General features: G+C 40.4%; 2 protein-coding genes across 2 annotated transcripts in view; one reads left to right on the top strand and one right to left on the bottom strand.

Annotated features, from left to right (window-relative positions):
- Positions 1 to 716: 716 nt before the first annotated feature.
- tmem175 (transmembrane protein 175) lies at positions 717 to 11,717 on the bottom strand. The gene is made up of 11 exons (XM_077520500.1): positions 11,327 to 11,717; positions 9,332 to 9,570; positions 9,001 to 9,039; positions 8,834 to 8,931; positions 7,820 to 7,871; positions 7,706 to 7,741; positions 7,551 to 7,634; positions 7,313 to 7,477; positions 3,859 to 3,937; positions 3,645 to 3,780; positions 717 to 2,075 (listed from the first exon to the last, which is right to left on the bottom strand). The coding sequence occupies exons 1-11, from the start codon at positions 11,352 to 11,354 to the stop codon at positions 1,415 to 1,417; spliced, it is 1,617 nt and encodes a 538-aa protein (XP_077376626.1). The 5' UTR covers positions 11,355 to 11,717; the 3' UTR covers positions 717 to 1,414.
- The window catches only part of rasgef1ba (RasGEF domain family, member 1Ba), a 40,750-nt gene continuing 38,996 nt past the window's right edge, over positions 11,214 to 12,967 (top strand). Inside the window, exon 1 of the mRNA XM_077520501.1 lies at positions 11,214 to 11,467. Within this exon, the coding sequence (XP_077376627.1) occupies positions 11,417 to 11,467 (51 nt within the window). The 5' untranslated portion in view covers positions 11,214 to 11,416. The remainder of the gene's footprint in view (positions 11,468 to 12,967) is intronic.

Genomic DNA, 12,967 nt, shown 5'->3' with positions numbered 1-12,967 from the left:
AGCAATATAATATCCAAATAAAAACCGAAACATGTCAACATATTTCACTGAAAAAGTGCAGTTTGATGTTATGCCTTAGTGACATTTTTATGGCTGCCAAAAGTGTGTCAATTCCGTCAACACGAAACTGGGCGGACATGTTATTTACAAATCAAAAAATATATATTTAAAAACAAAAACAAAAAAAACTGAATGTGAATCCATGAGTGGCAAGTATGTAGGGGTCGACCATATATGCATTTGCATATTTAATTTTTGCCTTATTTTCCTGATCAACTTTCTTTTACGGAAGATGATTAACACGAGTGAAGCAAAAAAAAAAAAAAAAGCTTGGCAGGTTTCTCACTTTATTCTCAGAATTCTCACTTGAAAGTCAGAATTTTGAGATTAAAGTGAAAATTCTGAGAATAAGAATTCTCACTTCAACCTCAGAACTCTGACTTTAAAGTACGACTAAAGACTTTAATCTCAGAATTCTGACTTTTAAGTGAGAGGAATTGAACAAATAAAGTCAGGATTCTGACTTTAATCTCAGACTTCTGACTTGATTCTCAGAATTCTCAACTTTAAAGTCAGAATTTTGACTTTAAATGAGAATTCTGGGAATAAAGTCAGAATCCTGACTTTATTTGTGCTATTATTCTCACTTTAGAGTGAGAATTCTGACTTTAATCTCAGAATTCTGACTTTAAAATGAGAATGCTGAGAATAAAGTCAGCATTTTGACTTTAAAGTCATAATTCTGACTTTATTCTCAGCATTCTCATTTTAAAGTCGGAATTCTGACTTTATTTGTGATACTATTATTCTCACTTTAAAGTCAGAAATAGAATTCTGACTTCAAAGTCAGACTTTAAAATCAGTTCTGAGATTAAAGTGAGAATTCTGACTTTATTCTCACAATTCTCAACTTTAAAGTCAGAATTTTGACTTTAAAATGAGGATTCTGGGAATAGTCAGAATCCTGACTTTTTTTGCGCTACTATTATTCTCACTTTAAAGTCAGAAATAGAATTCTGACTTCAAAGTCAGACTTTAAAATCAGAGTTCTGAGATTAAAGTGAGAATTCTGACTTTATTCTCACAATTCTCAACTTTAAAGTCAGAATTTTGACTTTAAAATGAGGATTCTGGGAATAGTCAGAATCCTGACTTTTTTTGCGCTACTATTATTCTCACTTTAAAGTCAGAATTCTGAGATTAAATTCTGAAAATAAATGAGAATCCTGCCAACCTTTTTTTTTCCTCTCTCTCTCTCTCTCTCTTCACTGGCCCTAATCCTCTTCTGTATTCTTTGAGCTGCCAATGACCTAAAATAAATGCCATTGAAATGTCATGAACATAGACACTGCTTTAGTGTTGCAACAGCGCCACCATGTGACAAAGACACACCTCGCTTTAGATGACCCGCGGGCTAAAACGGCGCGCTGGACTGCACGTTGTCCTCACCGTTTTCCGACTCTTGTCTCCCTCGAGGGCGAAACAGGCGCGTGAGCAGCGCCCGGGCGACGGTCACCGTCAGCCGCAGCAGCAGGAAGGCGAGCGGCGCGGCCACCTCCATCAGGTGGAAGATGGCCACGCTGAAGCGGCTCAGCGCGCACGTGAGCAGGAAGGCGGCGAGGGCGACGGCCGGGTACAGCGACAGTTTGGCCAGCATGAAGATGTGCTCGGGCCCGCCGTAGCGTACGGCCGGCCGCAGCGCGCGCCGGCCGCGCTGCAGCGCCGCCACCCAGGTGGCCAGCTGGAAGGCGCCGGCGCCGAAGACCAGCACGCAGGCGGCCTGCACGGCGCGCCGCTCGTCGCGCGGCGCCGCCGCCGGCGGCAGCTCGTGTGTGAGGCGGAAGGCCAGCGGCAGGCCGCCCACGAAGGCCAGCGACATCGTGTTGAGCAGGCCCATGGCGCGCGTGGCCCGCGACACCTGCAGGAAGAGCGAGTGGTGCGCGAACCACAGCAGGCCCACCGTGGCGAAGGAGCCCAGGTAGGCCAGGTACTCGGGACCGTACGAGCGCAGCGCCGCCACCAGGCTGCCGTTGAAGCGCTGCTGCACCGAGGACGGTGCCGGGACGTTGTCCTCGCTGCAAAAACATAACATTTAAAATAGAACGTATTTATTTTATTTTACGTTTTGGGAAGCAAACGAGTTAATTACAAAAAAAACAAAAAACTTGTGCTGCCATAAAACTGTTTTAAGTGTCCCAAAGACACATTTATATGTGTTCTTTGTTGTTGTTGTTTTTTTAATGCTAGAGCGTACAGAAAGCTTTGATACAGCCTCTCAACTGCAGATAACGGGTGAATACTACTACTACCTGCTGGATGTTTTTGTGATAAAACGGCCAGCAGGTAGTAGCAGTATTTTTTTTCACACCTTTTGTGTTGCTTTCACTACAAATATTTTGTTTAGTTTAGTTTTTTTGGGGGGCTAGTTTATTATTAGGTTTTAGTGTTATACTAATACTAGTTGACTGACAATTTTTATTTTATTGTTTTTAAAGTTTTGGTTTTGTTTTACACGCAAATCCGAAAACATTCCAGCATTTATTTTTACGATATGGAAATATCAGCTCATGTTAACCTTAACTCATTTGCTGCCAAAAACGTATTTGTTTGTTGTTGGGGGTTTTTATGCTAGAGAGTACAGAAGGCTTTGTTACAGCTTCTGACATGAACAGGTCGCTTAAAGCAATGGTAGTTATTACAAAAAAATGGCCAGTAGGTGGCAGTAGAGTGTAAGAGATCCGCCAGGGCCATGTTGCAACGAGCTCTTTTTGCCATTGTTTTCACCAGGAATGTAAATAATGTTGAAACTTAGCTATATTCTAATACTAATTGCTGCAAATCGGAAACAGATAGAAATATACTTTTTTTTCCTGATGAAAGAAGAGACTCGAATCTTTCTTTTCGTATGTTCCATGTTTTTATAGCAACCGAACACAATATTCTTGCAGCCTTGCAAAATCTGGCAAAACAACCAGGAGCGAAGGGGGTTGCTTCAGTGCAAATGGCGAGTGAATGAGTTAATCAATGAATCATATAAAAATATATTTAAATTTACATTGCCTTAAAAACAGTAAATTATTTTAATTTGACAGTGCAGAAAATACACCATTTCATTATTTGCTAGTTAAAAACTATGCTGATACTCCAAATATTTCGAGAAGAGCTTCAAATTGACTTTGGGTGCACCGTTTTTAGGTGTTTTCAGCAAAATTGCCCTAATAAGGGTTTAACAAAGTAAAAGCAGATGTTTGCAAACATCAGATTTAATTTCAACACAAGAAGTTTGCTTACATGGAAGACTACCGAAATCTGACAATATTTACTGTTGATAGGCTGCAATTCAAAGGATTTGGACAGGTTTGTGTTAAACCTGATCACTAAACAATTCATTATTCAATAAGTGTTGATTAATTTGATAATTCATTAGTTGTGCTTAATTGTTTCACTTATCGTTGCTGTGTGGTGGAAACCTTATCTCCAAATATGATGTGCTCAATCTCCTCCTTTTTTTTTTTTTTTTTTTAAACTTTGCCTTTTCACTGCGAGAACCGTGCAGCATTTTGTCGCCTGAAGAATAAAAGTCTGGATTTCTTTTTTTGTTTTAAGACAACGACAAGTAAAAATCCAATTTGGCGAGTACCGACCAAATGTCCAGGATGAGCAACGTGGCCACGATGGCGTAGACGCCGTCACTGAAGGCCTCCACGCGCTCTTTACTCAGCGGCTCGCTGGGCAGGAAAGTGTAGAACATCACCTGCTCCGGATCCTCCTCCGCAGGACCTCCAAAAACAGAGCCAACTTTTTTGTTATTATGACAAAGTTCTCGTTAGAAGAAACAAGATGAACATTAACGCCTACCGAGGAGTTTGTCCCGACACCACAGGACACCCCGGGAGATGTACGGAAGGAAGATGACCAGAGCCAGCAACACGTACGACTGACAAGCACACAAAGAAATCAAAACTTTCACCATATCAGGAACACGACGGCGTCATTCACTTGCATTTACCTAAAGTATGCTCGCTTCTGATTGCTTAGTGCTAGTCAGCCGATAGGGGAGCAGGAAGTGTTGGTGCTCTACATGTTGTGTATGACAAAGTTTAAATTAAAAATGAATCCGTCTCCATCCTGCCTGTTCGTAAACAGTGCTACCAACGAATCCTCAAATAATGAGATGATAGCTATACTACGTATATTTCTCGTAAGTTTTAATTTTTTCTCGCAAATTTGCCACTTTGGAAACTCGCCAATTTACGAGTTTTTTTCTCACAAATTTGCCACTTTCTAAACTCGTAAATTTATGATTTTTTTTTTCTCCTAAATTTGCCACTTTAGAAAGTCTCAAATTTGCCACTTTCTAAAGTCGTAAATTTATGATTTTTTTTTCTTCTAAATTTGCCACTTTATAATTTCGCAAATTTGCCACTTTCTAAACTCACAAATGTACGAGTTTTTTCTCGCAAATTTGCGACTTTCTAAACTTGCAAATTTGCGAGTGTTTTTCTCTGAATATTGCCCCAACCCTCTAAAAAATAGAAATAAGAAATTATATGTGGCCATAATACGCTGTCGTAGGAACAACAACATGACAGGAACAACAAAATCACATCAGGAAGAACAAACTATGTTACAAACAATAACATGTCAAAAACAAACAAAATCACGTTAGCAACATCCTCCTTATCAGGAAGAAAAACGACACCAGGAACAAGCTCACAGCAGGAACAACTACATGATACCAGGAAGAAGAACACACCATCATCAGCAAGATTACATAAGGAACAAAAAAATAAATAAAACTAGAGCTGCGAGCAGCTATAAAGGGCCCTCGCAGCCCGGGCCACGTTGGGGTACTGGCACATTAGGAGCAAAATTTCTTTTAACATGGCATGATAAACCTTTACATGTGGATTTTTTTTGCCAGGTGTGATGTGTGTGTCAAGCTCAATGGGTTTTGGTGATTGTTAAGATCTGCAAAAATCAGCGTCCTTTTTTATTTTTAGGGAATGAGTTGACCTGATTGGTATTTTTTGCAAAAGTATATACACCCATCATCGCTCGTACTCATTGCACGATGTTGCTTTTATTGTCCATAGAGGCAATCAAAAATAAATAAAACAAAATAAAAAAGTACATATGTTTGGATCGGTCTGATACCAGTGAACATCTTGAGTAGTGGAAAAAGTAAAAGTATATTCATAAATGACTTAGTTATAACACTTAGAATGAGTTCACAAATTTTGTACAAAATACCGTAAGTGGGGTTGTTTTTTTTTGTTTTTTTTTATGCCTCAAGGACTAGGTGGCGCTGTATTTATAACTGAATTTTGTCATAGAGATACCTTCACGCCTTGACTATGAACATACATGTCAAGTCTGGGATTTTTTGGAGCATGTACCGGGGAGTTATTAAGCATATCCTTTTTCAGTGCGAAACACAAATTTTGATGCCCCGCCCTCATCATATAGTAATTCGAAAAGTCAAATTTTTTTCCCCCTGTCGTTGGCTCAGGTCTTGACATGGTCCAGGTCAAGTCTGAAGTCAGTCGGATGAAACGTGTAGGAGAAGTGGGCAAAAGTATGCCCCCTGTAAATGTGCAAAAATCGTCAAAAATGGGACATTCAAAAATTCGTAGCTCACTTCCTGTTCATTTTAGCATATGGGTCCAAGAGACTTTTTTGTAGGTCTTGGGCTCCCTCATACACCTAAAAATTTCCAAAGATCTTGCTTAAACGTACAACCGGGGCTGCTTCGTTAAAAATTTCTAGGGGGCGCTATTGAGTCATTTTTGTAAAAATAGCACAATCCACGATAAAATATTGCTCGTTTTGCCAGGCCAGATGTGTGCGGCAAGTTGCATGAGTTTCTGTGCAAGTTTCGGCCCTCAAAATTGCCGTTGTTTTCTTGGCGAACAGCGCTTAGCCACGCCCACAGCGATACGCGAAAACTCACAAACTTCGTGTTGTGACATCATGAAGGCGGAAACCCTCATCTGAGCAAATATGAGGTAGGTCCAGTAAACGTGGTTGGAGAAAAACGTAGAAGAAAATTCGTAAGAAAAAAAATTGCCACTAGGTGGCGCTATAAGTAAGATGAAATATAAGTTAGTAGATGTCTTTAGGGCTGGACTCTCATCAAATGTGTGAAATTTTGAGAAGATAGGATCATCTCGGTCAAGTTCATGCAGCTTTTATTGCCATGAAAAATCTTCAGACTTTGCGTCACCGTAGAGGCCACGCCCTTTGGCGAAAAGTTACAATATTCGGTGTGGGGCATGATCAACATCTTAAGGCTTTTCTGACCAATTTACAACTGGATCCCTTCATCGAGCTCGGCACAGTAGCTAAAAACGTAAAGTATGACATTTATTGTCACCACTAGGTGGCGCTAAATGTGTAACTGAATTTCATTGTATAGATGTTTTCAGGCCGTGACTATTAAGTTGTATGAGAAGTTTGAGATTTTTTGGAGCTTGTCCATGGGAGTTATTTAGCAGTTTGTCTTTCTGGACGAATGAAATTTTAAAGGCAATTTTTTATGCCCCGCCCCCATCATATAGTATTTCAAAAAGTCAAGATTTTTTGCCCAGTTGTTGTCTCGGGTCTTGAGATGATACATGGCAAGTTTGAAGTCAACTGGATGAAAAATGTTTGCAAAGGGTGAAAAACCATGACCACAGTGAATGGGCCAAAATTGGACATTCAAAAATTCATAGCTCATTTCCTGTACATTTTAGGAAATGGCTTCCACTGACTTTTTTGTGCGTCTCGGGGTGCTACACGTGCCTGCCAATTTTCGTAGCTCTAGGTCAAACGGGCCGGGATTGGTTTTTATTTTTCTACGCTAGGGGGCGCTATAGAGTTGCGTTGTTATGGCAACAACATAATATAAAATTTTTCGCCGGGCCCGGAGAGATTGCAAAGTTTGGTGAGTTTTCGTAAATGTTTAGGTCCTCAAAAATGAAATCGTTTGCGGAGAATAAAGAAGAAGAAGAAGAAGCGGAATAATAATAATAATTCTTACAAAAACAAGAGGGACCTCGCAGCGGTCGCTGCTCGGGCCCTAATAAAATCTAGCCTCATGTTAGGAGCAACTTCACACTACGAAAAAAAAAAATATCAAAATCCATGTCAGGAACAGGAACATCAAGTCAGAACCGACGACAACCTCACGTCAGGAACAAGAACCATCCCAAGCAGAAACAACGTCAATTTAGGAAAAACAAACCCAAGCCAGGAACAAGAAAATCCAGGCAGAAACAACATCAGAACAAAAAAACAACATCAGGTGAGGGAGGGAGGCGGGACCAACCAGCTGGTAGCAGAAGGCGGAGCAAACTGCAGCAAGGAGGCACATGACGGGAACCCTTAGCAGGACTTTGAGGATGTGGTGTCGGTACACGGAGCGATCGGCGCACGCTCGGATCTGATGCTGGAGCAGGAACGGGCGACTGAAGGCGTACACCACGATCACCGACTGAGTAACGACAAAAGGAACAAGGTCAGTGACGAGTTCCGGCCCCGAGATGCGAATGCTGACCTGACCGGACCTGAATGAGACCGATGACCATCACGCAGCCGCAGAACAGAAGAATCCCCAGGACGTGCGAGGGAAAGGTCGCCATCAGCGAAAACTGCATGGACCACAAAAAAGCCCGCTGTGATGTCATCGATGATGTCAGCGAATAGCCGGACTGACACTGACCGTGTACGGCAGCAGGGTGATAAGCATCATGCACGCCTGAAATGCCAAACAGGAACAGGAACAACATGGTCAGGCCTGGTCAGGAGCAAGCAAGTCCACGTTGGGTCTACTTACGAGGTTGAGCAAGGCCAGAGTGTCGTCGATCCGTACGATCACCTGGAATAACCTGCAACAGGAACATGAACCAGTCAAACAGCAACAACAACAAAAAAGTCACATAAGAAAAGAAATGTGATAAATGGAACAAGACGGGTACAAAAGTAACTAGAAAAAAAAATCACGAGAAAAGGTGACAATTAGTCGGACAGGAACAATGACAAGTCAAACGAGAAAGGATCAAACAGGAACAGCCACAAGCCAAACAGGAACAATGACCGTCAAATGGAGACAACCAAGTGTCAAACAGGAGCAAAAAGTTAAATCAGGAACAATTGGTGAGGACACAAAAGAATAACCTGCAACAGGAACAAGAACGAGACAAACAGCAACAACTAAAAGTCACATATGCAATGAAATGTGATAAATGGAACAAGACGGGTAGAAAAAAAGGAACAAGTCCAACAGAAACTAGAAAAATTCACGAGAAAGGTGACAATTAGCCAGACAGGAACAATGACAAGTCAAACGAGAAAGGATCAAACAGGAACAATGACGGTCAAACGGAGACAACCAAGTGTTAAGCAGTAACAAAAAGTTAATCAGGAACAATTGATGACGACACAAAAGAATAACCTGCAACAGGAACAAGAACAAGACAAACAGCAACAACTAAAAGTCACATATGCAATGAAATGTGATAAATGGAACAAGAAGTCCAACAGAAACTAGAAAAATTCACGAGAAAGGTGACAATTAGTTGGACAGGAACAATGACAAGTCAAACAAGAAAGGATCAAACAGGAAAAGCCACATGCCAAACAGGAACAATGACGGTCAAACAGAGACAACCAAGTGTTAAGCAGGAACAACAAAAAGTTAAATCAGGAACAATTGGTGAGGACACAAAAGAATAAAAAGGTTTTTTTTTTTTAAAAAAGGAATAAACCGGAACAAGACTTCAAGTAACAATAAAGAAACTTGGATTTTAGTTGACGTTGTCATTACCATGGCAACAGGATTTGCCCCCACCTGATGTGCGCCGCCCACGCCACAGTGACGATGAGGAAGGTCATCAGGTAGACGGCCATCTTGGTACCCAGAAGAAGCTGAAGGTTTTCATCTAGCGCCTGAAATGGATGAAGATGGATGAATGTTACTGCGGTGACGTTTGACAGATTGATGACGTCACGCGTTACCTCATCGGCCTCCATCTTGGTGTGGGCCACAGGAAGAATCTGTGCACACACATTTTGTTAGTGTTGCTCACCTTGGCTATATTAAATCTCAAAAACTGAAGGCAGAAAGACTTATAAAGTGTTTTTGTTTTGTTCTGTTTTGGGGTTTTTTTTTAAATCAGGCGATGACGATATAGTGTTTAAAAAGCTCATGTTAACTACAAAGTTCGTAAACAATTGTGGTCCAGCGAAAGTGGCAAAAATGACTAGTTGCGATATAGACACTTTCAATGTAATTTTTATAAATTTAATCAACATTCTTTTTTTCCCCTGACTCACTTCCCGGTCTTACCATGACGGTGGCGATGATGGAGAGGAGAGCGTCGCTGTAAGCCAGCAGCCGGTGCGAGGATTGCGTACCGCTTTGAGTCTCATCCCCTTCCACGTCGTCCGAGACGGCCAGGAGGCTTTCTGTGGAGACGTTCGAGTCGTGCCGTTCATCGTCGGCCGCCGCCTCCTCCTCCTCTGCATCCCCGCTGATGTGCTGCTCATCTTCCGCCGCATGGTCGTCGCCTTCTTGTCCGCCCATCGCTTGTTTGCAAACAAACCGTTGACAGTCAGGTGACCTCAGGGGGCGGGGAAACCGGATGCGGAAGTGAGGGACGTTATAGCTGCTTCCGAACAGAGATCGACGGCTCAGTCATTTAATTAAAATATATTTATAATTGCTCCATTGTTAAATAGAAGGGATTTTATCTATAGAAAAAAACAAGTAAGAGCCTTTGTGAATTATATATATTTTTAATGGTAACCATCGATGGGGAAAAGGTAGTTGTAGTGTCGCCTGTTTGCCTCTAGAGGGAGATAGCGACCTAGCTGTATTATGGGTTACATATATTTTTTCCCCGTTTTAAAATAAAATGATTGAATATGTACAAGGTGAACTATTCAGTACGAAAAACAAATATTCTATACATACATACATTTCAAACGTATTTTGTAGCTTAAAGAAATATAAACACAGCAAATGACCATTTCATTCATTTAAGCATCAATAGTATTAAAATTTAGTGTCATACCAAAATGACATGCATGTCAGCTCACAAGAATAGCGCCCCCTGTGGGACCGGTCCATTCAATGATGTCATCCTGACAGCTGTGGCATGTTCATGCTGTTCTGCAAATTGCTCCTTAATCCAACTCGAAGACGCACATCACACATAAAAACACTTTTTAATGGAGGCTAAAACCAGATGATCCGGATGACGAGGGCCAAACGGTGAAATGGTAAAGACACCCTCTCAGTCCAAGATGGTTTTAAGGAAGAGGCGGCACAGGCAGAGCTTCAGGGTCATGCCAAGGTCATGTCTGGTTTGAAAAGGACTCCATTGATACTTGTTGAATTCAGGTCAAGACACTTTTATTATTATTATTATTATTAATTATTATTATTATTTTTGGCCGTTCAGAAACATAAAACCTTTTCCAGGGTCATGTCTCCATTTGAATTCTCGCTTTTTGAGCGCTTTAATTATTATTATTACTCTTTGAGCAACTAAATCTCTTTGGAGGCTCACATGGCCTTTTTGGGGCACTCTTATTATTCATGCAGAAAACACCATCCTTTTATGTTTTAAAATTCTTTTTTTGTGGCCTTTTGGAGCTTTAATTATTATTACTATTTGAGCAGCTTCTTAGTTAACTTCTTTGGAGGGTTTAATTTGATATTATTGTGGTAATAGAATTGCCTTCTCTCAGAGGCTTTAATTCTTATTGCTTGACCAGCAAAGGGGGAAAAAAAATCTGGGGGAAATTCTTTTCCTTTCAATCATCTTTTTGGAGGCTTTAATTCTTGTTATATTGGCATCAAAATCCCATTAAGGGTGTTTTAATTCTTATTTGTGGATTGAGGATGTTGGGGCTTTAATCCTTATTATTTTATGTCCTTTTTGGGGCTTTATTATTACTATCTGAACAACTTAATCATTTTTGAGGGGCTTTAATTTCTTATTATTCACATTTATGTTGTTGTTTTTTTAATCCTTTTTATTCAGGTAAGTACATTGCATTTTGGGGTACTAGTATTTTGTGTAAACATAATTTATTTTTATTTATTTATCAATTTAATTTAATGTTCCGCTGCAACTGTAATTCTTCGTATTCTGTTACATAAATCACCTTGATGACAGCATTTTTTTTTTAAACTATTGAATCAATTCAGTTTCTTGAATTCTTCAGATTATTTCAGGAAGTGAAGCCGCATTGACGCCCCCCTGGAGTGCGTATATACGATTGACAGGAAATCTGCCACCTGCATGTGTCGGCCCACGGCCCCGCCTACAGCTACCGTCGCGGATTTGGCAGATGCTCTTCATCCATCATCATCATCGTCATCATCATATTATCGCCCTTCCTGGTCGTCCTCCCGATCTCCGCGATGGCGAAGTTCCTGGCGGAAGTCCTGGGATGTGCGCTTCCCGTGCGGGAGGTAAGGAATCCTCACCTGCAGCTGATTTGTGCGTTTTGTTATTGTTTGGTGACCCAGAAGTTGGTCGCCATGGCAACATGCAGCCGGACGAAAGAGGGATGCTGATTGACAGCTCTGCGGACTCTTTGCGCTCGCTCGTCTTTGCGGTTTTGCGCTTGACTTCTTTTTGAAAGATTCTTAACTAGCACATAAAGATGTTAGTAAAAATTCACACGCGGAGGGAAGCAAGCCAAAGAAAAAGAAAAAGGCAGATGAGCAAATGGTGTTTTTTGGTTGTTTGTCATGTTGTCTTTATGTGGAATCAGAGCGGCTGGACATTACATAACTATCCACACGCGCACACACAGCTGTAATCCATAAACAGCACAGGCAAAGCTGCTAATCCATCAGACATCATCGCAATCTGCTCGATTTGTTATGTGTGTGTGTGTGGAGTATGAAATGATGAGGGAAATGTGTCACAAGGTGACCCCAGGGAGCATTTTTATTTTTGATTGTTTTGCCTTACCAGAACAACGTGCAATTGCGCACCCACTACAGTAGGAGGCAGTGTTGCTCTCATTGTCAGAGTGTGCAAGGAGTATTAACTCCTTTGTAGAACTGTTTTTGATAACAATTAGACAAATAATTCTTTTTATAGTGGTAGTGGAGAGTTTTGGGGGGGGGGGGGGGGTAACAAAAAAAAAATAGTTGAGAAGCACTGTGTTCATTCTAAACATTTTTTGGTGGGAAAAAAACAACAACTTTATTCTCAAAACAATTAACTCATTCGTTCGCATCCATTTTCACAGAAGCAATCCTGTTCACTCCTGCACGTTTTACTGGATTTTGACTCATTTTGCAAGGCCCACAGAACATTGTGTTCTATTGCTATAAAAACATGGAACCTACCAAAAGAAAAATGAAAGTCTCTTCTTTCATCAGGAAAAAAAAAGTATATCTATCTGTTTCCATTTTGCAACAATTAGTATTAGAATATAGATAAGTTTCATCATTATTCACAAATCTGTTTAGAATTGTGAGGAATTGAGCTTTTTTTCAACATGGCCCTGGTTGATATCCTTTACTCTGCTGCCACCTACTGGCCGTTTGTGTAACAACTACCATTTCTTCACCCGTTCTTTGCAGTTGAGAGGCTGCATCAAAGCCTTCTGGATGCTCTAGCATTAAAAAAAAAAAAAAAAAAAAAAAAAAAAAAAAAAAAACTTATACGTTGTTGGGAGCAAAGAATTTTACAGGAATTTTGCTTTTTTTCTTCCAACTGTTTTGTTTTTTATTTTTATTTTTTTTATGTCAACAATTTTCTTGAAAAATACTACTTAAAATATTGAAGAAATCTGGCCTGATCATAAAAATGTTATGGAAAACTGAATATTTCACTAAAAACATTTTATTTTTTGCATGAATGTGAGGCTTTGTAAAGCGCTTTACAGGCACTTATGGCTTAAAAAAAAAAAAGAAGAAAAAAGTGATATAAAAGTCAATGACTTCACTTTCAGG

Source organism: Festucalex cinctus, chromosome 5 (assembly GCF_051991245.1).
Source record: "Festucalex cinctus isolate MCC-2025b chromosome 5, RoL_Fcin_1.0, whole genome shotgun sequence".
Classification (NCBI taxonomy): domain Eukaryota; kingdom Metazoa; phylum Chordata; class Actinopteri; order Syngnathiformes; family Syngnathidae; genus Festucalex; species Festucalex cinctus.
Note: the sequence above shows the minus strand (reverse complement) of the source record. Positions and strands in the feature narration are given on the sequence as shown.